This window comes from Oryza sativa, chromosome 7, assembly GCF_034140825.1.
Source record: "Oryza sativa Japonica Group chromosome 7, ASM3414082v1".
Taxonomy (NCBI): Eukaryota; Viridiplantae; Streptophyta; class Magnoliopsida; order Poales; family Poaceae; genus Oryza; species Oryza sativa.
The window spans coordinates 24,028,900-24,053,512 of NC_089041.1; the positions used below are offsets into that span (position 1 = coordinate 24,028,900).

Genomic DNA, 24,613 nt, shown 5'->3' on the forward strand with positions numbered 1-24,613 from the left:
TAATTAAATTTTATAAACTTATACTAGTTGATCGAAACTTGTTTTAAACGTTAAATATCTACAAAACGAGGGAGTAAATCTCTAGTATTTCGCCTAAAAATGAAAGGTGATTAACATTGTGTAGGACAAATACGTATGACTATGATCACATGAAAATGCAATATGACATCTCTAAATCACTTTCAACATTGATGCCAACGAAATCCACAAATAAGTCCACCTGAATACAGTAATAAATACAAACGGTATTCCTATCTTGGATCTTTTTCCTAGTTCTAGAACAGTGCATTTTATTTAACAAGCAACAGCTGACGTGTAACACTCTTCTAAGGTCACGTTAATCCACTATTTATTTTTCCACGATCATCGAGGAAATCATGCACAACCCTAAAATCTCAATCCCTGTCCTCATTCATATCCAGTAAGATTTTTTCCAGAAAGTACAAAATGTGGATTTTAATGTACGTGCTCACGTAGAAAAATACATAAAAGTCTTCTTTGTTTGCGTTCTATTAGAAAAACATTACGATAACGACTTTTTTTTATTGGATAGTTGCGGTGCATTATGACATTCTGCTATGAAAGCATGGTCGTAATGATAGTCATGGATGAGCAAGTGACAGCAACATCCTGCGTTAATTTTCTGCACGCATGGTTAGACACAATCCATCCAGAAGGTTTGAAATTAATCGAGAGCTTAATTAGATTCACATGTTAATTTAACTGGCGTGGCAGCTTATCCTTGTCAGGCGCCGGCCGGCGGCTAACTCAGTAATACTGATGATTAATCAATTTTCAAGTCGTACATAAATTTCTTTTTTAAAAAAAAAAACAGAGTTCAAGCCGTATATAGCTGACGCAACTGTCTGTTGATTCGTCAGTGAATTGGTTAATAAAATAATATAGTACTTAGCTGATCTTTGGCTGATTTTTTTTACAATAAATTTTGAAGAGATTTATCATACTCCGTAAACTGTGTGAATTGTGGTGATGTTGAATGATAATCAATTGTTTTCAGCCAGGTAACGATGATCAATTGTGACATTGCTAGTGAAGTACTATACTATATAATAACTGTCTCGCTGATGTCAGTGATGAACTTGATAAGAATTAGCAGGAGTAACTAACTAACTAGTAGGAATTGGCGATGAATTAACTTGATTGTACTGTACGTGAGGTACGTGATGCACGTCGTCATATCTATCTGCCGTGTTCTTGACCACTTCCGTCGAACATTCTTCTTCAGATAAAGCAGATAGAGATACTAGAATGCCACAGGTCTTTAGCCCGTTGAGTCAAGCAAATTAAATGATTACGAACTAACGTAGTAATTAACTGCACCCAAAAACAAGATCAGCTCCCCTGCCATTAACTAAAACTGGTTAAACTAATTACAGTAGGCTACCGGATTGATTTCAAATATTATGGCTGTTCTTCTTCAGGTTAAAATTTACATAGTTAGTTTTTCAAAAAAGAAATAATAGACATTTATAATTTAAGTTTGACTTATACCTGCACTCGAAACTTTGACTCGTTTTCAGATGAATTAATCACGCAGCCTTTTGAGTTTTGATCCATTCAACTGTTCAAGGTTATCTGCGCGGCGCGAGCGATAAGGGCTTTCAGAATTCAGAGTCCACGCCTTGCCCAGCAATCAAATATTACCGCGGGCCAGAAGCTCTCACGCTCGCGAGAAATCAACGCTGCAAAACGCGATGACATCATGATCTGGCAGAAAAATGCAGGCAATCATCATCTCCAAAACCACGAAACGAGAGAAACCGATGACGTCGAAAAACCAATCTCAGCGCCGTTAGCTCGTGAAACCAACGTGATTACCCGAAACCTGCAGCAAAAAAATCGTGCTGCAGAAACGTTGTTTTCTCTTTTTTTTTTCAAGAAAAGGAATAATAGATGCAGGAACTGTAATGATCCGATCCCATTTGATATGGTCAACCAATTAACCAGCATCTTAGAGCTAATCTGATCCGAGCTGCACATAATCAGATCGATTCTGTGCTCGAGCTGAGCTCGATATACAATCCGGCGCAGATCGTGAGCTCGAACCGAGCTCGATCGACGGGTAACTGTCATTGTCGGTAGCTAGCTTGATGCAGAATCACAAGAGTAAATTAATAGTAAGATTTTAGTTATCATCACATACTAAAAAGCTAGTACCGGCCAAATTGCTCTCGGCAGATTCCTCTGCATTTTGTTACTCGCACAACTCCACCGGGTCAATCGTGGCAAGCAAGGCACGAAATTAATTTTCTTTTACAAAACTGAACAGTAGTATCTTTCTGAACGAAATTGAATACATATTTCTTTCAGACATCCATACTTGACCAAGCACACGCATAGGCAGGCAGCAATCACGCGCCAACATCTGAAGATCAAGTCTTTGCTCCAGAAAGAAAAACACACAAAAAAAATAATAATAACACGTACTAGAAGAAGAGCAGGTCGTCGCGGAGACCCAAGAAATAAACGAGTCGGGACAGAAACAGAGGCGATCGCGTTGCGTTGCGTTGCGTTGGCAAATCCTCTTTAAAAGGCTCGTGCCCGTGGCGCCAGAAATCGTTGATCCGCACACGGTAATATGCAAGAGATGTTGTTCTGCGGCACGGGCAGTTTCAAGGACGTCGACGGCAAGGCGGCGGCGCCGGAGGCGAAGAAGAAGAAGCAGGGCGGCGGTGGTGGTGGTGGGAAGAAGGAGAACCCGTACGCGTCGAGGGGGCTCGACAAGTTCTCCACCGTGCTGTCCGAGCTCGAGTCGCGGCGGGAGAAGATCCTTCGCCAAGTCGGCGGCGCCGGCGGCGGCGGCGCACCGGGGGAGGGCGGCGGCGGTGGTGGTGGTGAGCATGTGCTCGTCCGGTTCGTGCAGTCGGAGGGGAAAGGGTGGGTGCCCATCGTCGTCAAGCTCCCGCCTGAGGAGGAGGAGCAGCAGCAGCGGAAGGGAGGGAAGAACAAGCGGAAGCAGCAGGCGGCCGCGACGTCGGCGACCTCGTCGCAGTCGTCCACGCCACCGACGTCGGAGCCCGCCAGCCCCAGGGAGGACGTGATCAAGCCCGCGCGCCCCGCCGCCGCCGCGGCGGCGGCGGAGCCGGGGAGTGCGAAGCGGAAGGCCGGCGTGAGGTGGTCGTGGTCGGACGTGCGGCCGCGCCACTACATGCCGTTCGTGGCGGTGCTGCTGCTGGCGAGCCTCGTGGTGTTCGGCAAGGTGTTCGCCATCTGCTGCACCTCCGTCTGGTGGTACCTCGTGCCGATCCTGACGGCCAGCTCTAATGGCGCCGGCGGCGCCGGCGGGGCGCACGGCGTGAGGAGATCGAAGGCCGCCGTCAAGGTTCTCGGCAAGAAGGCGAGCGACAAGAAGATGGCCGTGACGCCATTGCTGGGTCCTTCGCACGGCAAGAGGGGTAGCTCCGGTGTCCATGAGTTGATCTCGCCGAGAAGTCATCCACATGGGAAGAAAGGGTAGTAATTCGCGTGGATTCATTCACCACACGCTGTGAAAAAATCAACGCCGTGTTTGTAAATGTTTGTACAGTAGGGTGGCCAGGAAGATCAGATTTTTTTTGTTATCTTTCCTACCGTTTCGATTCAGTTTGGTTGCAATTGCATCCAGTGTTCATGTAGCATCAGCCCCCTTCTTGTGTGGCTACCCAAAATTGTTCATAAATTTTACAGAATTTTGTCCATTAACTCGTCCCTGGTGTACTGGCAGTTTATTTTCATCTCTATGTATGTTAACTATGCCTTCGACTTCTGGATCTCTGGTTGATTTGAGAGAGCGCCATTCGTTTATACGTTGTGGAAACATGTTTTTTTTTTTTGGCTCTATCCGTTGACCTTGTTTTTAGGTACAATCATCAGTAAAGAACTTCTAGATTCAGGCATGTGATTGTGTAGCCACGCATATCACAATGAATAGAAAGTCAAGCATGTTTACTTCTAGAAGTTAGAGAACTTACTTGTTTGACAATCCAGAAGAAAATGCAATTGTACCTGCCTCGTCAATGTCAATTCACATTATCTGACTTTTAACCAATACAAACAGTTATGCTTAGAATTTGCAGGCTTAGGCTGATCTTAGCCATTGCAATTTCTCATTCAGCAAAATTGTGAGTTTGTGATTGAACAATGAATGAGCATACATTGAGATGCCAACAGTGCAAATTCTTTTACAAATCACAAGCAAGACTGTGTTGTGATGATCTCTGGGAATCAACCAGGACATAGGCTAATAGTAATAACTACGCAATACCTAATTCAGAAAGACTTTACTGTTAGACTAATGATGAAACAACAGAATGATACAGTACAATCATTTTCCCTGTCCTTGGAACCAAGTAATCCCACCATCATGCCATGCCCTATATCCATCAATCCTGAATCATAAGGGAAATAATAGATGTTAGAAAATGTTACAAAGAGAATGGTAAAAATGAAGTAAGCAATACAGCATTCGGGCCAAGAGGAACAAATATATACAATTATCAATACAGCCACAGGCAAATCATCCATGATAACTAAATGGGATGCGGTTGATATTGCATTCTATGCTCCCAGCCGTTCAGCACTATTAAACCCCCGGCAAGATGAAAATATGCATCAGGATGCACCCAATGAAGATGAATGCACATCACATCACAAATACTTATATTAGAAAGATTTGATATGTTGTCCTACCCTAAATCTCTTTCTATGATCTGACTCAATTCGCGATGTGTAATGTTTCTTCCTTCCATGAGCCGATGAATTTCTCTCTTCTAAATTGCTGCGAACAGGCTCGTATTGTGCATTGCGGAAGAAACCTTCATGATCCCAAGTTACTTCATAGTCTACCTTCAACCGTGATCCTTCCTTCAAACAGAATAGATGAGTCAGCTTCCATTATGTTTTCTAAAACATAAAACATAAATGATAACAAGACATTAATTGAGGCTGTTCTGGCATATATAGTATACATATGTGGATTTATCCATGTGTAACAAATTTATGCAGCTTAAACTTAAGTTGTGGTGCCAAGGTAGTGAATATGAGATAGTATATATCAGTCATCACTCATCAGAGCTGTATGTGGAAGGAAAGCAACAAATCCTACCAACAATTGTGGTCCTCAATCCTCATAGAAGCTGATGCACTTCTAATAATTTCTAATACCTGTAAGTATCTAATACCTTAGTAATTTTGTAGTCCTCTTGTCTAGCTAATTTAGTAATGATCTCTCTAGTTAGTAAACACTAATGTGGTCACTTTGCTTTCAATAAACATAGCCATTTATCTGACCATGGAATGTTTATCGGCAGGGTTCACCAAACAAGGAAGCAACCAGATAACCATAAGCTAACGCATGAAGGTACTGCCTGGCACTCTAAAAGTGGGTTCAACCCAACCCAACCCATCCCATCCCTTGAAACAAACACACGCTGATAGAGGGTGATGGTTAACTTCAGTGGAAGATAGTGATGTGATATCCTGCTAACTTTATTGGAAGACTCAGAACGCTTGGATGTATTTGAAAAGGCCAACAGGACAAAATATATAGGATACAAGAAACACAATCCTACACTACCACAAATACCTCTAGCATACAAGTTCACACATCAGAAGGGCATGTGAAGGTCTGAAGGATGTGTGCTATGCAACGTCAGTGCATGATAATTGCCAGTAGGTAATGCTAAAACAGAGCTGCACAGTTGAAACAAAAAACCTATATAGAAGGAAACCAGAAAGGAAAATCTAGAGGATATTGACTTCAAAAAAAAAATCTAGAGGGTATGCTCACAATATCATTTATATGTGTTATGTGAACTAATAAAAAGTTAAGGATTGAGAGATAACTGGTAACAGAATATGAAAATCTTACTTTTTCTAATGAACGTCCACATAATGCCTGCATTGCACTGTTGAAATCGTCGTAGTTCTCAAATTGCACCCACACTTTGCAATTTAGTCCAGATATAATCTCCTTATTGGTTCCGTCTTGTTTTGCTCCCCATTCATCATCACTAGAAATATTAAGGTTCCTGAAAATTGGCAGAAGAATGCCAAAGAAAAGGGTATGCGGAGTAAGTTCCCCAAAATGTGAAGGGCAGTTCATAACCTGCAGAATTTAAAAGAAATTGGGTGCAGTGTTATTTAAAGAAGTCACATGTATACAATAGACATTACTCCATTATTGTGCTTGATGCACTAGGGTTATGTCGTATGTTGTTTTGTGTGACATGGATTTTATGCGTGCAATATCTAATACTACTAAAGAAATTTATTTTACCCATGTTACTTCCCAAGCTTCTTTATTATGAATTTTGAACATAGCTAACACATTCACCTAAGCTACCACACTAACATCAGAAACTGTATGAACTGGTTTTTGCTGAGTTTAATTGCTATCTTGGAGAATCAGATCATAGATTTCAAAATATAAGAAGCGATATGAGTGAGAAGAAACTTATATGTGGATGAAAACCAACTAGACAGGGCAGACCTTCAGGTTTCAGGTGGTGCTAATTTTAATGCGCATATTAAGCTCTCAAAAGGTGTGTATACCGGAATGGGAAGGCAAGTAAGAACAAAATATGAGTCCACAAACAAAATAGGAAACCACCAGGATGGACATTGAACAAAACTGAATCAAACAATTTCCTTATGGATGCTCATGTCAACTAAGTTTAGGACTCTTTTCGCTTTTATTAGCTTACGTCCGGCACTAATATTCTGCCTTGTATCCCAGAGATATGAATGCATTTACAATATAATGAACCAAACAGAAGTTGAGAACACCAAAATGCACCTTATTTTACCAAGTGCCGAGAAAATAGTGTGTGTGACCAGCGTGGAGGCTTTCGATGATATCCTCGTCTCCGCAAACCACCTGGATGGCACACCCCGGACAAGAATGGTGTCTGGCCTTTTCGCTATCTTCCTCACAGGATTCCCTGAGCAAAGCAAACATCAATTCAAACTCCACCTAGCAAGAATCACAACTAAGAGCAGCATTTTCATTTAAAAAAATGAATCCCATACTGCTACTGAGGAGCTCGGAGGCGTAGAAATTCTCCCAAGACTTCTTCATTGCCCTGAAGTCATCGGAGGGCGGGATCTCGACGCTCATCCGAAACTTAACCCCCTCGAGGTTGAGCTCGATCCCGGCCAGCTTCTCGACCAGGGAGCTCCTCCACTGGAAGTACTTCTCCTCCTCCTGCTCACGGGTCATCTCCTCGGCCTCCTCCTCCTCATCATCCCCGTTGCGGCGGCGTGGGCGGAGGAAGGAGAGGTCGCGGACGTGGAGGACGCCCGAGGCGACGGGCTCGTCGCGGCGGCGCTTATGCAGGTCGGGGAGGGTGCGCACGGAGAGGTCGGAGTCGGGGAGGACGGGGAGGGAGAGGGGCGGGTCGCGGAGGAAGGCGAGGAGCGCGGTCTTGAGCTGCCACTCGTCGACGGGGCGGACGGAGAGGTCGGCGCGGAAGAAGGTGAGGAGCAGCTTGAGGCGCGGCGCGAGGGAGAGGCCGCTCGGGAGGGGGAGCGGCTCGGTCGGCCGGAGGGCGGCGGCGGCGGCGGACATGGCGGCGCGGTGGTGGGGAGAGAGACGGCGGGATGGCGGCGGACCGGCGGCGGGTTGGACTCGACGGGTTGCAGATGGGCCGGGTGAATGGACAATGGAGAACCGGAGGCGAGAGAACTGTTGCTTCACGCGTTGAGGGCCGTCCGATGGGAGATCAACGGGTGATCGTAATTCAACTATCGCCTATCGGCCTATGGCGCGGATGTGTTGTTAGAGAAAAGGATTATGTCGAGATTATGTTCACGTCATGTTCATACGGACTAGCGCCGATTTGAACATGCAATTTCGCACGAAATTCATACATACGTGCAATATGGGATTCCGAGCATAAGAAAATCATAATTCGAGTTCAAAGTTCGAACACAACTCCACATCGAAGACAATAGATCTTACTATCATCAAATGATTCGTATAAGATTCAATGCTAAGGGAACTATTCTAAATAAAATTTTAAGGGGATATTCACTCGTTGTTTGCAGCTACTCAAATGGTTATAAAGAAATAAAATAAAAAATCGACGAGATAGATTAATATATGATATATCAATCCACAAACATACAAGTTAAATTTAACTTCTACATATCGCAATTTAAAAAAACAAATTTAATTGTCAATATACGTTAACTAGCTGTAGTTTTTTTTGCAACTTTTAGAAGTTGATTTTTAGCTTGCATGTTTGTAAAGTGATATATCACATGCAAACAACAAGGAACATCCCTTTAAGAGTTTAAAATCTACTCTCTTCAATACTCTGTATTTATGTTGCAACACCTTATTCTCTCTTACTATAAAGTTATAACCCACTAACTCTTAAAGCTTAACATGCAAAGATGCTACATCATCGTCGACTAACAGTTATTACATTTAAATATCATGCAAACATGCTATATTATCTATAATTTTATAATTTATTAAATTTTAGAGCTTTAAAATACAAGCATGTTAAATCATCATCTCACATAATTTAAATAATATGTTAATATATATCTTCATTATTTTTAATAATATCTTATATACCTATATAGTTCATCCTCAATTAGTTAATGATATTTTTATCTTCTCTCATTAAGCCATATCACATCAATTGTTTTTTTTTGTGCTTAAATGATTTATTAAATTTTAGAGCTTTAAAATGCAAGCATGTTAAATCATCATCTCACATAATTCACATAATATTTCAATATATATCTTCATTATTTTTAAAAATATCTTATGTGCCTATATAGTTCATCCTCAATTAGTTAATAATATTTCTCTCTTCTCTCATCAAGCCATACCACATCAATTTTTTTTTGCTTAAATGATTAATATATGGTCAAATTATCTCCACATTTTCTTCTTTCATTAAGCTATATCACCTCAATTGCTTTTAGGTCTTAGATGATTAATCTATGATTCAAACTGTCTCCCTACTTTTCTTCTCTAGTAAAGTCGTATCACTTTACTTTTATATTTGAATCATTATTTTATATACCATTTAAATTTAAATTATCATAAACTACGTTAACATACTCTTATGTTGTGTAGCTATTTTATATATTATTTTTACTTATTGTTATCATAATAAACTACTGCAGCAACGCGCGAGGTTTCACCTAGTATATGAGATGTTAGCTCTCAAAAAATGAATATGGGCTGGATTTGAGATCCTACTGGAGATGCAATTATAACTTGCAAGTCAATGTAGCGATAAAATTCTAAAAAATGCGCTAATTAGACACAAATCACCCTTTGTAAGACCCTCTTTCGCTGAAAAAAAGTTCTGAGTGTACATGTCGCATTTCCACTTGTGATTTTTTTCAAAACGCTCAGTGATATCACTTTAACTTAGAACTATTGTACCATATTTTATCCCCAAATTTCATTCGAGTGACATATAGCAATCCCGTTTGCTTTATTACCAATCTGCACGTGAAGTGCTATGCAACAGCCTTGCATTGCACCGGGAAAACAGTAGAGCTCATCGCCCTCCGCCGCCCCGGCGGCACGCCTGCCTGAGCGGCACCGGCGGGTCGGAGAGCTTGCCGCCGACGATCAGCTCGAAGACGAACCTGTTCGCCGCCTCCGTGAAGTGCACCCCGTCCCAGCTCACGCTCCTCGACGGGTCGTCGCACGACTTCCCCGCCAGCACCGACGTGCCGTTCACCTCCACCTTCCCGCCGCACCGGATGTCCCTGTCGAAGTTGTACTCGCCGCCGCCGTACCCGCAGCACACCAGCAGCGGGTCCCCGAATCCTGCAACGAACAATACCCACCAATTTTTCAATCCTGCGGCGATTTCAAGTGTTTCTTCTCCGGCTCCGGTGGTCAGATCAACGTACGTACCGAGCTGCTTGGCCTGGCTGATGAGCCTGTACTTGGCGGAGTAGACGTCGACGTAGGTGAGCGCGGCGTCCGGGAGCGCCGCCCTTAGCCGGTCCACGGTCTCGCGCAGCCTCGCGTTGAAGAACCGGGCGGCCGCGTTGTAGGCGACGGAGCAGCCGGCGTCGTCCCTCGGCGCGGCGAGCTTCGGCAGGAGCACCACCGCGTACGTCAGGCAGCCGAGCGGCGCCGTGTTGTGCACCCAGAAGTACCTCCCTCCGAGGCTGTACACTTTCTGCACTCACCAAGCAAGCAGAGCACGTACAGTACACATGAGCAGTCCTATCGTTTTATTCGAACGGCATATTTACAAAAGAAAAATAATTTATAAATAAATTTTTTATATACATCTTCTTGGCAATATAAAAGTATAGGTCGAAAATTAAACTTTGCGATAGAAAAGTATAGGTCGAAAATTAAACTTTGATAAAAAAAATCTTAAAATTAGCTTTAAATATAAGGTTGAAAATTCAGAATTTGACTGATAAGTATAAACATAAGCGAAACAATAAGGCCGCTGATCATCTGATAAGCCGTGGAAAAATAAACAAAACAAGCAAAGATTATTTCAATACAAAACATTTATATCTCTGTTATTAGTGTTTTAAAAGCAAATGCTAGAAAAAAAACTACGATGAAAAGATCCTAAAATCATCTCGAAAATTAAGTTCTAAGAAGATTCAAAATTTCTTAGTTTGTCAATCAGTCAATGAACCTAAGTGTACTGTAACTAGGCTGTGATCACTGCATTGAGCTGCACCTGGATGGCTGCACTGAACCTCTCCATGAGATCAGGGACGTAGGCCTCGACCTGCTCAGTGCTCATGTTGTCGAAGTAGCCCATTGTCAGGTCGTTCTGGCCAATGTCGAACGTGTAGAGCGCCCTGGAGAAGTACTCAGCTTTCGGAAGAATCTCCCTGTAAATTCCACCTGCACGAAAACAGAGTATATATCAACTTCACAAAAAAAATGGAACTGAATTTTGAGCTCTGAATGGCGCATATGCAGAGGCTGATCGAATTTGTCTTCACCTATGTTGCTATAAACGAACTGGCTTCTGTTGATGAACTGTTCGAATTGGCTGGTCTGCACGTCCAGGGAGATCGGGCTGATGCCGGAGACGAAGATGCTGCCATTCGCTGGTCTGATCGACGCAGCGGCCGTCGCGAAATTGGCACCTTGACTGAAGTTACTCCCAACTGAATCGAGGTATGCACTGAGGTAACGAATCCCCAGGCTCTGAGCTGCAGCGTCAGGAAACCAAAAAAAAAAACACAGTAGATTCAGAGTTCGTTCCGAGTAATTGGGACGCACTGAGTATTACTGACCCATGAAGTCGATGGTGAGGCGGCCGTCGCTGAACCGGCCGGCGGGCATGCCGAAGTAGGTCCGGCCGAACGGCGGCGGCACCACGGCGATGAGGGCCGAGAGCCCGCCGGTGTCCGAGTTGGAGTCGCCGAAGTTGAAGATCGCCGGGAAATCGCATGGCGCGTCGCTGCCGCCGTCGGAGCTTGCCCCCTCGGAGAGTTGCAGCAGGAGCACGACGAGGAGCAACACGAGCTTGGCGGTGGTCGGAGGAGCGGCGGTGCAGCGGCGGCGACGTCGTGAAGGCGCCATTTTTTCTTTCCACCTTGCTCGATCGTAGTGTGTGTGTGTGAGACTTGTGCACTTGATTATTCGGAGCTAGCGCTGATGTTTCATGTTTCATAGGGGAGGTATGTGTGTACGTGTCGAACCAACGAGTCACACGTCCACGAAGCGTTCGAAGTCCCTGTCCATTCTTTCTCAAGATTTTTCTAGGTTTGGGTGTTGTTTGTATTCAGAATTCACACATTGTCTCAGGTTTGCATCAGGACTGGTACAATGGGGACAAGAGTTTGTGACTTTTTCTGGAAGTCTGATTGGTTTCTCCTTGTTTGTTGCACGTGGCGTGAGGATGACTTATCTACACTTTTCTAAAGTAACTTATTCTCTCTTTTGTTTTCCACGTGTACGCTTTCTAAACTGTTAAACGATATATTTTTTAAAAAAATACATAAAAGTTGTTTAAAAAATTATATCAACTAGAAAGTTAGCCCGCACATATGCGCGGACACCTATTTAATGTGTTTGTGATAATACAAATGTTTATATGTGAGTGACTTTTTACTGAAATATTTTTTACTCAATTCTAAATCTGTTCTTTTTTTGCCAACAATTCATTTTGGATTGCTTTGAATGCTAGTTTTGATTCCCTTCTAATTACCCTTAAAGCAAATAAAGTCTAAACTAAAATTACTTGAAAATATGAATTTATAAAAGAATATTGTGTCATAAGAATGGAGTTGGTTACCATGAAATTATATATCATTTGTATTATGTGTATTTACTTTTTAAAATATTTAGCACATCTTATTTTTGGATTTTCTAAACTTTAATTAAGGTAAAATTTTATTATGCTATATATGTCTTTATAGATTTTAGGGCATATTAATTGAAGATATTTTCTATTAAAAATATGGCTAAGAGACTATTTTATCTAACTATAGATATACCTCTATTTACCTCTACTTTCTCCGTCTCATAATTCCAAGGATTCAAATCATATCCCAAAATATAAAGGTTGTAAAGTACTAACTGTCCCATCGAACCACCCCTCATTTATTTTGTTCCTAATCTTACTTCAACCATCTTTATTTTTTATCCAATTTTATCTCAACCGCCTTCCCTATCTCTATGTATCCTTTATTTAATGAGAGTTGTCATAGTTTTTTTTCCTCCCCTTAATTCCTCCTAAAATAGTATGATCCCTTACATTATAGGATAAAGATGATACAAAGTATGCACCATTTATAGATGGATTTGTTTGGTTTGTTTGTGCCTATGTAGATTAATTTAGCCTTGCATGTTTATAATAATGTGGATACATGAACTATTGATTTAGTTGTAGCGACATAATATTTTACTGATATTTGAACTATCCAAAAGCAAGGGTTTAAATATGGTTATTTAAAGATCGATCAAATATTTAGCAAGTATGCTCATGAATTTAGGGTGGTCAATGTGCACACAAATTGTGCTGCCCGCGCATATGGACATGTGAAAAAACAGGGTCAGGTGCTCTACGCAAATTAGTTAACATTCCCTACCTTCCAACAATGCAAATTTGTTTAAAATATGGGTCATTAATTTAAATAAAAAATTTTAAGAGCTGTATGCTTTCAAATTAATTTCATTAGCTAGCTATTCTCATGTTATCACTTTTTCTTCAATCTTAGAGTTATAACAGTAAAGGAAATCTGGATGTAATACTTTATAAAGATAAGCTATAATAATCTTCAAAATACCACGGGAAGAAAAACATGCCAAATTAATTGGCTTGGTGAATAAGATAATATACCTTCGTCCCGAAGATCAAAATTTCAAAAGTACCATTGTTATGGGAACAAATAACTTAAAATATGCATAAACATCTTCAGAAAACCTGTAATGTTATGAGGAGGTGATTATTAGTTTAACATCAAAGAGAAAAGTAAAAAAGAATGTGAAAAAACTATACTGAACCATATTAAATTAATTAATATTTTTTTATAATTGTATAGCTGCAAAAACGATTATGATCTTTGTTGCAAAAATATGTCATTAATGAAGGATATTGGTATTGTATCCTCTCTGCAAAACTTATGTCGCATCTACAAATCACCTAAGGAGAAGAAATATGGAATTTGCTTTTAGATGGATGATGGGATGGTGTCTCGCTAAGCATTGTGAGGCTGAGTTTAATTTTCACATGAAGCTTCCTGCTCAATTAACGGATGCAGACCGATGCCACGCTTGACTGCTTACCGGCCTCATCTTTTTCTTAAGCATCTTATTAGCCAAAATTTGAATTTTTAATCTTAAATTTGGAGTTGATTTTGGGGTTTTTTTCATCTAAATTTATTTTTCAGCTTTTGCTTTTAAATCACTAAGAACACGTATATAAAAGTTTTATTTACAAATTATTTTTAGTTTACAAATTTATTGTTTCGAAACGATGGAGCCTTGTAGATGTATACATGTAGGACCCACATGATTCAATGACAAATTTATGTGGCATGGTTCAAATTTTCCATATATTGTATACAGACCCCAAAAGAGCTACAGTACAAATGCTACCGCACATAATTCTGAGAGCACCTATGTGTTCCAATCTCATTCACCGCTGTTAATTATATCGGCTGCAATGATGATGGCATCAAACGAATTAGAATGCAGATGCCTCGTGGCCACTCAGACGAAGTAAATCTCTATTACGATTCACTAATTACTTAGAGAAGGGACTAAACAATGCAATTAGTCTTGAGTGGCATTGGAAAAAAAATATATAGCACCATGGATTTACCTAGATCGATCGGAAGGGGCATCACAACAACTCGATAGGAAGGGGGCATCATGATGATCGATGGCTCCTTTCCTGACAGTTAGCACCTAGCGAGTTGTACTCGTATTATTCAAGTGATGCACGGAGATTAATCGCAGCTCCTCTTTCCAATCTGTTGAGAGTCTCGGATCGATACAGAAACGTGATAAACTGCGGGCCTAGCTAAGACATAATTACGTGGATTGGAAATTTTTCTTTTACCTTAAAATTTCTATGATTTTTTTCTAATTTATTTATTAATTTCCTTAATATTAGGATGCCACGTGGTGGCATAGGAGCGTTGGTAGGAGTGCCACTTGGCGGCATAGGAGCGTTTGTAAGAAGTTTTATGTAATTTTAGTATATAATAGATTCATTTTTTTAATTTTTAAGTAATACTTAATTACTCAAGTGTTTTGATGTGCTTGTCAGAGGAGAAATGTTCCCAACATGCACCTTCAAACACAGACTACTGTCCGATTGTAACGGAAAGTGTTATGAACTGAAAGAATATCCGCTCATCTTATGTATACCATCTCAATAGTTAAAAAAAATAAAAATTTGGTAGGACATATTAATACACAATATATAACTCCACAAACATGCATGCAAATTCAAATACGATTTCAGTAAGTTGTAGCAAAAAAATATATATATAACTGTGAATATGTATACATACTCGTCAGAATTTAATTTGACTTTTTTTAATTAAAACTTATAGAACTCATATTTGAACTTACATATATTTTTAAAAATTACACAGTACAACGCAGACACTCACAATGCACGCACACTCACTCATATGAACGCAAGCACGCAAACCCTACTCCTATGAGTATTTTCGAAGACTGGACCGGCAAATTATGGAGATTGACAAAATCACCACAGGTGTCTCGTTGTCGCCTACCACTAAAAGCACAAAGCCGTTAAATCCTGAAAAAATCGCTCCCATAGAGAGTCGAACTCAATCTTTTCAAATATTTATTATTTTTTAGAATTATTTAGATTCCCCGTTAACCTTCTTTTCTCACCGGAGAACATAGTGATGAGCTTGAGGCTTTCATGGCGGCAAACACCGTCATTAACAAAACCAAAGGTCCAAGACCATGCGCATAACGCCTTCACATCGTGCCATTACGGCGCAACGGCGTCTAAACAAAACTTAAGATGATTCAGAATCGTATTGTCATCTTCCAGATTGTCTAGAAGCATTTCATCGCTACTCGTTATGAATCTCATTCTCCCTTTATTGCACAAAGGAAGCAGTATATGTACTTTATATCAACCATATGCCTCTGCAATATTGCACACTTACAAAGCCAGAGGCAGCAGCAGCAGCAGAAATGGCAGTACGGCACAGCCAACCTGACGACGGCTCGATGCACCCGCACCGGCGGCGACGATTCACTGCCCTCTGCTGATCTGGCAGGCCTGCCTGAGAGGCACCGGCGGGTCGGAGAGCTTGCCGCCGGCGATCTGGTCGAACACGAACTTGTTCGCCGCCTCGGTGAAGTGCACGCCGTCCCAGCTCACCCGCTTCAGCGGGTCGTCGCACGACTTCCCCGCCACCACCCACGTCCCGTTCACCTTCACCTTCCCGCCGCACCCGACCCTGTCGTCGAAGTTGTACCTCCCGCCGCCGTAGCCGCAGCACGTCAGCATCGGGTCATCCATCCCTGCAGCCACAACACAACACATCACGCCAATGGCACGGGGGGGATTGCACGAGCTCGCTAGGCACAACTAGCTAAGCTTTACCGAGCTTCTTGGCGTCGCTGATCAGCTTGTACTTGGCGGAGTAGACGTCGACGTAGGTGAACGCGGCGTCGGCGTGGGTCTTCCGGAGGTGGCCCACGGTTTCCTTCAGCCTCTGGTTGAAGAGCTGGGCGACCTCGTTGTAGGCGACGGAGCAGCCGGACCCGTCCTTGACGACGGCGAGGTCGGGGCGGTGCACCATGGCGTAAGGCAGGCAGCCGATCGGCCCCGTGTTGTGAATCCAGAAGTACCTTCCTCCGAGACCGTACACATTCTGCAGGTTACCAATCAGCTCATGTATATGGGTGTGTTTAGTTACAAAGTTTTTTTTTCCAAACTTCCAACTTTGCATCACATTAAACCTTTCATACGCACATAACTTTTCAGTCACACCGTCTCCAATTTCAACCAAATTCTAAACTTTGGGCCAATCTAAACACAATCATATGTGTAGAGTTCCATATTTCAGTTCGAAATTTTCTTTTTGGCAACTTCGGTCCCCCGATAGGAAACTATTTTAGAAAAATATTCAAATTATTTCAGACTAGAATATTCTGAAATTTCTGCAATTTCAAAAAATTAGGATCGATCGGTACCCCTGTTTTTTTTTCTTTCTGCAATATAGAACCCTGCATGTATGTGCTACACTACTGCTGTTATTAGCGGAGAAGAATAATTTGGTGTTCTTTTGAGTTTTGAAGAAAATAGTAGGAGTATTGTACAATCTCTGTACCTGGATTATGTTCGTGAGCCTTTCCATTAGATCAGGGATGTAAGCTATGACTTGTTCAGAGGTCATGTTTATGAAGAAGCCTGTGGTAATGTCATTCTGGCCGATATCGAATGTGTAGAGCGCCTGAGAGAAGTATTCAGCCTTGGGTAGGAGCTCCCTGTAGATTCCACCTATGTGAAGAAATGGAGCGAAACAGAACGTGATTGTTGGGTTCAACGTGGTACTGAATTACTGACAGAAATGGATTTTTTGGTTTTCTTGTCACCTTTGTTGTTATAGACGAACTGGCTTCTGTTGATGAACTGTTCAAACTCCCAGGACTGCACGTCCAAGGAAATGGGGCTGAAACCAGAGAGGAACAAAGATGTGTTCTGCCTTCTGATTGACGACCCGGCCGTTGCAAAGTTAGCACCTTGTGTGAAGTTACTTCCTATCGAGTTGAGGTACGCACTGAGGTAAGGCAGTCCCAGGCTTTCAGCTGCAGCATCAGAGAGCAAGAGTGTGTGTTTACACAGTAAGAATCTGCATTTGATCGTTCAAATAGCAGTAATCTCGTTGCATTTGATGATTTCCGAAGAGTGTGAGTTGAAGCCTGAAGCTTTTACAACCAGCACCAAAGCTATAGCACGGACTGCCATGCATCACAAAGTTAAGGTACATGGCGAATGGTTCAAATAAGTTTCACATGCGTCTCTGTCAGTGGTGTTGGTGACGACAAGAACCCGAGTTCAGAGCCATGTGCAAATGGTTACTACTCCAGTTCATGGTTTCTACTGCTGTGTACTACTCAACTATTCTTGCGGTCCTCTCCCAATTAGCCAGGACAACTTTATGCTAATGCCACCACTTTATACCAGAATGCTTCAACTGCAATCAGAATTTATAAAGCAAAACTTCCACAATCTGCAGCGAATATTGCATAGCATGGCATATATGATAAGCTCATGGCTGTTTTGTCTCCCAGTTTTTCTGGCCAGCGACCACTAAAACTTTCTAAAAGACCCCTTAGGGCCACCAAACTACTATCTTAAGGTAATGTTTCTTTCTGTCTCTCGTATCAAAAGCTAAATAAAGGAGGAGTATCTGATATATTCCCCAGCTGCAATGCAACATCCTCTCTACAAAATCTCCCCGCGAGGATCGCATGGCTGATAGCAGTGGCGTGACCGTATCTAGAGATGCTTTGCCGCGAGTTACTGGCCGGCCTTTCGTCGGATTGTGGGGAATATATCGAGATCGTGTCGGCGCTCGGCAGCAACTTGTTGCAGTAACAATAATACCGTGTAATCGATGCCATCGTTGGCACGGACACACGGGCCGCTCGTCAATAATTATGGCCATGGTTGGGTTGGTTCTTTTTTTTTAGAACTGTTGGGTTGGGTCTTGGCTGGTTGTAGCCAGCTTGCCGGATATCACAGCACTAGCAATCAATCAGTACGTGAAAATGGTAGACCTTCTCTTTCTTTTGCGGACATTTGTTCTAAAGCAATCGAGCAACCTGTTCAGACGTTCGTTTTTACTTTTAATTTGGGCTTAACCATTGCGAGACACTAAAACACTCGAGCAGCAAACGCTGAAACATCTCGTGTCTGCAACCTACACATGGAACGAATTAAAGCTGATATTTATTGGTTCAGAGTGGGAGTAGGTTTCAGTTCGATCAAGTATATGCAGTCAAGGCTCAAGGGCCCTACGTGCAGTCGTGCGGAAGAAGAGGCAGTGAAAAGTTGATAATAGAAAGAACGAGAGAAGGTTAATTAGCTGATTAAGACGTGCAGGGGAAAGAAAAAGACTCTGGTTGCAGTGATTCAGAGACGTACGTACCGATGAAGTCGATGACGAGGCGGCCGTCGCAGTAGCGGCCGACGGGCATGCCGAAGAAGGTCCTGCCGTTGGGCGGCGGCGCGGCGCCGAAGGTGGCCGACAGCCCGCCCGTGTCGGAGTTGGAGTCGCCGAAGTTGAACACGGCCGGGAAGCGGCAGTCCGCGCCGGCGGCCACTGAGACCTGCGACACCAGCACCAGCACGGCGACGGTCGCCACCACCACCGCGGCTGCGTACGGAGGAGGCGCCATTACCCCCCCACCACGCCTCGTTCGCGCGCGCGGGGCACTGCGAGCGAGAGCGACGACGAGCAGAGCAGCGTGGGCGGAAGACGAGGCGGAGCTTAGCAGCAGTGGCGTTGGCGTGGCAGTGGGCGGAAATGGCGAATGGAGATGGATGGTTGTGGATCTGCGGATAGAGATAGGCGGGAGGCGGGACCGCGCGCGTGCGGGAGAGAACGGTGGGAGACCCCAAACGCGACGCGGTGCCGTGGACGACAGCGATGGGAGGGGGAGGGCGCGGTGGGATGGCCGGATGGGTCACACTGACTGACGAGATGGCCGTGGTGTGGTATGGTGTGGTGTGGTGGTGCGCGGGCGTGGGCGCGGGTCGCGAGCGATGGTGGAGTGGAGCACAGCGCACGGTGTGCCGGCCCGGTGGCGCGGCGCACGGGACGTTGGATTTTTGTTGCTGTGGGTTCGTGGGAGCCGCGTCCATGACGCCGCGCTGCCTCGTCGCGCGCGCCCGGTGGTGGATTCGCGTCGCGTCGCGCCGCACCGCACGCGACCACGAGCCGTAACGGAGATTTTTCTTTGCTCTACGTGACGCTTTGGAGGCGGCGGTGGAGTGGCGATCGGCCTATGTTACATACATACGCGATCTAGGCAAAGCGTGAACCGGGCGCGCGTGTACATCAATGACGGTACGTGAAGTAGAAAGCAGGGAAGCATGGCCCACGTGGAGGGAACAGATGGGTTTGTTTTGCTAGAGTGGAGCACATCATTGGGCTCAAATAGTAGTGTGATGTATGCCTGTATGAGCCTTATCTCTCGGTCACTTGGTGTCTGGATAGTGGGTGGAATAAGTTCACCAGAGATCCCTCAACTTAATATTGAGATTTTTTGAGGTCCCTTAACCATAAAACCAGAAATATATACCCCTAAACTCACTCAAACTGTTCAAAGGAGGTCCCATGACAGTATCGACTACCCGGTTTTGCTGACATGGCATCCTAGTCAGCAAAAAATAAAAAATAAATATGTGGGACCCACATGTAAGTGAGAAAAAACGTGGGGTCAACAATCCTAGTCAGCAATCTCCTTCTCTTTTTCTTTTTTCTCTTCTTCTCTTTCAGTAGCGGTGCGCGGTCGGAGGTAGGCGGAGCGGCAGCAGCAGGCGAGCGGTGGCTCCGGGCTCGGGAGGTGGACGCATACCGCTCTCAACACTGATCCGGTCAAATCCAGAAGCGGATGCAGCTTCCGCCGGTGATGCCGATGTGAAGCCATCATCATTCTCCGGCGATTTGGGGTTCCCCTCACCATTCACCATGGTGGTGATCATGCTCTCCCTTATGATAGAGGCGTCATCATCACATCCCCTATCGACGTCACATCCTTCTGCGATCGCACCGCTCTCCGGCTTGCCGTCCTCATCTGCGTCGGAATTGATGCGGCTTGACGACGGAGTGGAGGTAATGGAGCGTGGCGGCCACGTCGCGAGCGACGGCAAGGCAGCGGGGCCACTCCACCACGAGCTCCGAGCAGCGCCACCCCAGCAGCGCGTCCTGCAGCGACCCATTGGGTATGCGGTCGTACGCTAGCATCATCCGCCGCGGCCGCCCCTCGCCCCGCGCCGCGGACGACATCGAGTACGTGAACGGAAGCAGTATGGAGTCCCGCCCCTTCCCACCCGGCTTGGCGGCGGCGGCGGGGACAGGAGGAGATCCCGGTGCGGAGGACAACGCGAGAAGGTGGGACGCGACGGCGAACTCGTTGTGGAACTCCCGCTCCCCCTGCAGCGAACCAGCGGCATCCCAGCAACCCAATCCAACGGGACGCACCGGTTGCTTCTTGAGCAGTTACCCAAAGAGGAGGACCTGCTCGACCGTCGTTTCGTGCTACGGGAGGCCCGCCTCGATGGCGCTTGCAAGGAGATTGTGTTCCTCTAATGCATCTTATTAGCCTTCCATGCGCACCCATCCTCGTCCTCTTCCACTCCGCGGTCACGTATTGTGAGGCGACGATGTGCCGACGCTCCTAGATCCCATGCCTCGTGTCACTAGTCTCGTTGTTGGTCATGCTTTGGGTGTTGCGGTACAAGGAGATCGAGATAGAGGGTCTCTCCACCAAATTGATGGGCCGGTGGCCGGTTCCCTCACCATCAGCATCCGCCTCCTCCTAATCTCAGCCTCCCGGTCCTATCCCCTACCGTGAAGCTTATGGTGTTGATGCTTCGCTGCTTGCTGCCTCATATCCCCTCTCTCCCCATGCCATGGTGGCAATCGAGGAGGCCATAGGGGGAGTGAGGAGGCCCAGGTGAGAAGCTCCTCGTCGCCTTGCCGACCACCGCTTTCACCTTCCTGTCGAGGAGCTAGTAAGCTCGAGCTCATCGGCCACTACTATTGATGATGTCCATGTTGAGATAAATAGGAAAAGTAGAGAAAGGGAAGAGATGGAAGAAGGGATGAATGTTCCACTGACACGTGGGGCTATTGTAATTTTTTTATTTATTTTGGTAGGAGTGCCACGTTGATGCCACATTAGCTAAAACCGGACATAATAATGTTTTGGGATCTCAAGTGCACCAGTATTGTAAGCTGAGACAAACACTATATCTGGTATAATACGGTTCAAGGATGCAATTTAAACTCGACATAAAAATGAGGGATAAGAAGTGAATTTATTCCGCATGTATTTGTATATGGACCAAAATTTTGGCCCATTAAAACGTGGCCTCATGAGGCATACGAGCGACGTGGATACACATGGCAATCTCCAGCTTTACTGTGGTGGATCGCTCTCTTGGTTAGTAGATTTGAAATGTCCAGAAAAAAAAATTACTAGTGCGAATGCGATTTTAGAGCATCGGATCAAAACGGCTATGCGTTATTTGGGTGGACATCTGCACCGCGATTTCCGCAACGGCCGCCTCCTCCTTCTCCGCCTCCACCCTCTACTGCTTCGCTAGTAGCTTCTCTGTCTGAGGATCTGCAAGAAGCTATCAGCAACCGCGCTGGTAGGGAGATCATGATTGTGATCTGCGGTCTTACCAAGTTACAAGATGTTGCGAAGGTCTAGAGGATGCTGCATGAGAAGATAAGAGAAGATAGATGGGTTGGACAGTAGAGGACACAAATATCAAAGTCCTCGATGATGCAACAGATCGATGTCTGAGTCTTATGGTTTTAGGTCGTTCATTCAGTTATGTGATGTTCCAATCGAATCAAGGAAGGTACTGGAACTACATGTGTTTGGCAAGTTGCGAAGAGAGAGTAAGGTGCCTGGACTATGGGAATTGGTTGGTGTAGATGAGGCCATGGCCATCGCAATGGAGGGTCAGTCCATTCTCAGAGAATTGGATCTATCGGATGAACAACCATTGGATTCTGACAATGATTGGGGGGGTGTCTGAAGAAGCACCTGATGATTATGACAGCCTGAGTGAGGATGCACCTGATGATTATGACAGCCCGAGTGAGGATGCACCTGATGGTTACGACAGCCTGAGTGAGGATGCAGCGAATGGTTACGACAGCCTGAGTGACGATGCACCTGATGGTTACGACAATCCGAGTGAAAGATGCACCTTATGGTTACGACAACCTGAGTGAAGAAGTAATCAAGGATGTGCAAGTTGAGCCGGCATTTGTATCCAAGGCTTTGACCTCATTAGAAGAAGCGGTCCTTATGAAGAGCAGAATCAACAACCTGAAAGAGCTTATCCAGAAAATGATCAATGGACCCATTCGTTTTCCACAAAAAAGTTAGGAAGCAATCCACATGATGAACATAATGGAATCAACAATATGAAAGATCCCATTCCCCTCTCTCTCGATCAATAGAATAAACAATATGAAAGACCCCCCTCTCGATGAGCAGCAATATGAAATATCCCCTTTTTGATAAACAGAACATAATCAACAATCTGAAAGATCCCATCCCCACTCCCTCTTGATGAATGGAATCAACAATCTGAAAGACCCCCCCCTCACGATGAGTAGCAATATGAAAGATCCCCTCCTTGATGAACATGACATAATTAACAATCTGAAAGATCCCCCTTACAGAATCAACAATTTAAGAAAAATAAAACTGTAACGATTTGTTATTTTCACCTTTACACTTCTTACATTTTATAACCTTTTTTTTTGACTATGAGACTGACCTTGCTCAATTGCAATGATGATGCAATGATATGAGATGTAGTAGCATAAATAAAAGAAATGTTATCTAGGATACAATGCTCTGGAGTGGATATATTGCAAGGATATCTTCAAACCAATTGTAAGAAATATTGTACATGATAGCTCAAGGGGATACAATGTTTGTCTTGTCGACCCCGATTTTGGAAATCGGAGATCTTCTGTGTTTATCAGTACCAATCTCTGGATCAGAAGTTGGTACACACATACATAGTTGAATCACAACACATCACGAATGCTTTTTTTTTGATAACAAAGAGGCAGAAGCCTCAGATTTACCAAGGAAGAACTGGGTGAACAACCAGTTTTACATAAAAGCCCCTAAAGATGGGCAAATTACACTGGAGGATACACTTATGCAGTGAAGGACAAAATAAAGTTTGAAAAAAGCCATCAGGTCCTGCACAACAAACTGCTCACAACAGAGATGAAGAAGACGATGCTCCAGGCAACGGCGGGTACTGAGCGCTCACGATAGGTTGCAGAAGATTGAACCATGGCATAAACCCAGTTGGGGCCTCACAAAGGAGGTTAAAGCCTTGGTTTTTCACATACAAATACAACCATATCTTAAATGCTTATATTAGGGCCAGCCATGCCAACAACTATCAGAGAACAACAGCGGAAGATAAAATAATACAAGTGCCCAATTACCATGCCACAAGCAGTCGACTGGGAACAAGACCTAGAACGGAATTACACTACGATCATCTTGTTAGGTATGCAAGCGCACTGACAAGGGTTTCTCTTCAAGCACTATGCTATATATATATATATATATATATATATATATATATATATATATATATATATATATATAGTAACATTGAGTACAAAAGTACTCAGCAATTCACCACACAAAATGCAACAATGTACAAGATAATACAAGGAGTGGCTATGGTTATTTTGCATAAAGCTAAGTTCACAAATATCATTTCACAAACCTAAAACTTAGCATTGACTACTCATTCAGTTTCACATGGGTTATAAGGAAACACAACGTCGTCTTCTTGCAGTTACCACTTGCTAACTGATGTGTTTGACATTGTGCTTCTATTTCGACATATAGATGACCTTTTGTTGTCTTCTCCAGGGTGATATATGTGGTCATTACATTACTTATCAGATTAGTTAGGTTCAGTTTAATGGTAACATGTCGTGTTTATGTATCTCTTTAGTACTCCCTCCGTTTCGAAATATAAGAAGTTTTAGGGTTGGACACAGTTATTAAGAAAGTAGGTAGAAGTGAGTGGTGGAGGGTTGTGATTGGATGAGTAATGGAGGTAGGTGGAAAAAATGAATGGTTGAGGGTTGTGATTGGTTGGGAAGAGAATGTTGGTAGAGAAGTTGCTATATTTTGGAACGAATTCTGAGGGCTAAAAGTTGTTATATTTTGGGACGGATGGAGTAATATTAATCTCCTTTTTCTTAATATTGAAGGATTACTAGCCAAGTTTGCGCCTTTGCGGTGCTACTTAACATTGATGCAACACAGTTGATTTGATCCTGTTCCGCTAGTGGCAGACGGTAGTTTAACCATTCGGTGCGTGTGTTTAATTGCTGAGGTGTACAG

At 43.8% G+C, this 24,613-nt stretch overlaps 4 protein-coding genes across 4 annotated transcripts; 1 reads left to right on the forward strand and 3 right to left on the reverse strand.

Annotated features, from left to right (window-relative positions):
• The first annotated feature begins 2,579 nt into the window (after nucleotides 1–2,579).
• On the forward strand, nucleotides 2,580–3,698 carry LOC107277568 (uncharacterized). The gene has a single exon (XM_015790215.3). The coding sequence runs from the start codon at nucleotides 2,600–2,602 to the stop codon at nucleotides 3,476–3,478; it is 879 nt and encodes a 292-aa protein (XP_015645701.1). The 5' UTR covers nucleotides 2,580–2,599; the 3' UTR covers nucleotides 3,479–3,698.
• A 308-nt stretch (nucleotides 3,699–4,006) lies between these two features.
• LOC9267770 (uncharacterized) lies at nucleotides 4,007–7,652 on the reverse strand. Its single transcript, XM_015789791.3, has 5 exons — nucleotides 7,030–7,652; nucleotides 6,797–6,941; nucleotides 5,870–6,029; nucleotides 4,690–4,863; nucleotides 4,007–4,388 (listed from the first exon to the last, which is right to left on the reverse strand). The coding sequence occupies exons 1-5, from the start codon at nucleotides 7,565–7,567 to the stop codon at nucleotides 4,383–4,385; spliced, it is 1,023 nt and encodes a 340-aa protein (XP_015645277.1). The 5' UTR covers nucleotides 7,568–7,652; the 3' UTR covers nucleotides 4,007–4,382.
• Nucleotides 7,653–9,382: 1,730 nt separating this feature from the next.
• On the reverse strand, nucleotides 9,383–11,636 carry LOC4343748 (GDSL esterase/lipase ACHE). The gene is made up of 5 exons (XM_015790074.3): nucleotides 11,257–11,636; nucleotides 10,960–11,172; nucleotides 10,689–10,858; nucleotides 9,893–10,163; nucleotides 9,383–9,802 (listed from the first exon to the last, which is right to left on the reverse strand). Exons 1-5 carry the CDS (start codon nucleotides 11,543–11,545, stop codon nucleotides 9,528–9,530), a joined length of 1,218 nt encoding a protein of 405 aa, XP_015645560.1. The 5' UTR covers nucleotides 11,546–11,636; the 3' UTR covers nucleotides 9,383–9,527.
• Nucleotides 11,637–15,390: 3,754 nt separating this feature from the next.
• On the reverse strand, nucleotides 15,391–19,275 carry LOC4343749 (GDSL esterase/lipase ACHE). Its single transcript, XM_015789940.3, has 5 exons — nucleotides 18,622–19,275; nucleotides 17,063–17,275; nucleotides 16,798–16,967; nucleotides 16,068–16,338; nucleotides 15,391–15,985 (listed from the first exon to the last, which is right to left on the reverse strand). The coding sequence occupies exons 1-5, from the start codon at nucleotides 18,869–18,871 to the stop codon at nucleotides 15,714–15,716; spliced, it is 1,176 nt and encodes a 391-aa protein (XP_015645426.1). The 5' UTR covers nucleotides 18,872–19,275; the 3' UTR covers nucleotides 15,391–15,713.
• Between the last annotated feature and the right edge of the window lie 5,338 nt (nucleotides 19,276–24,613).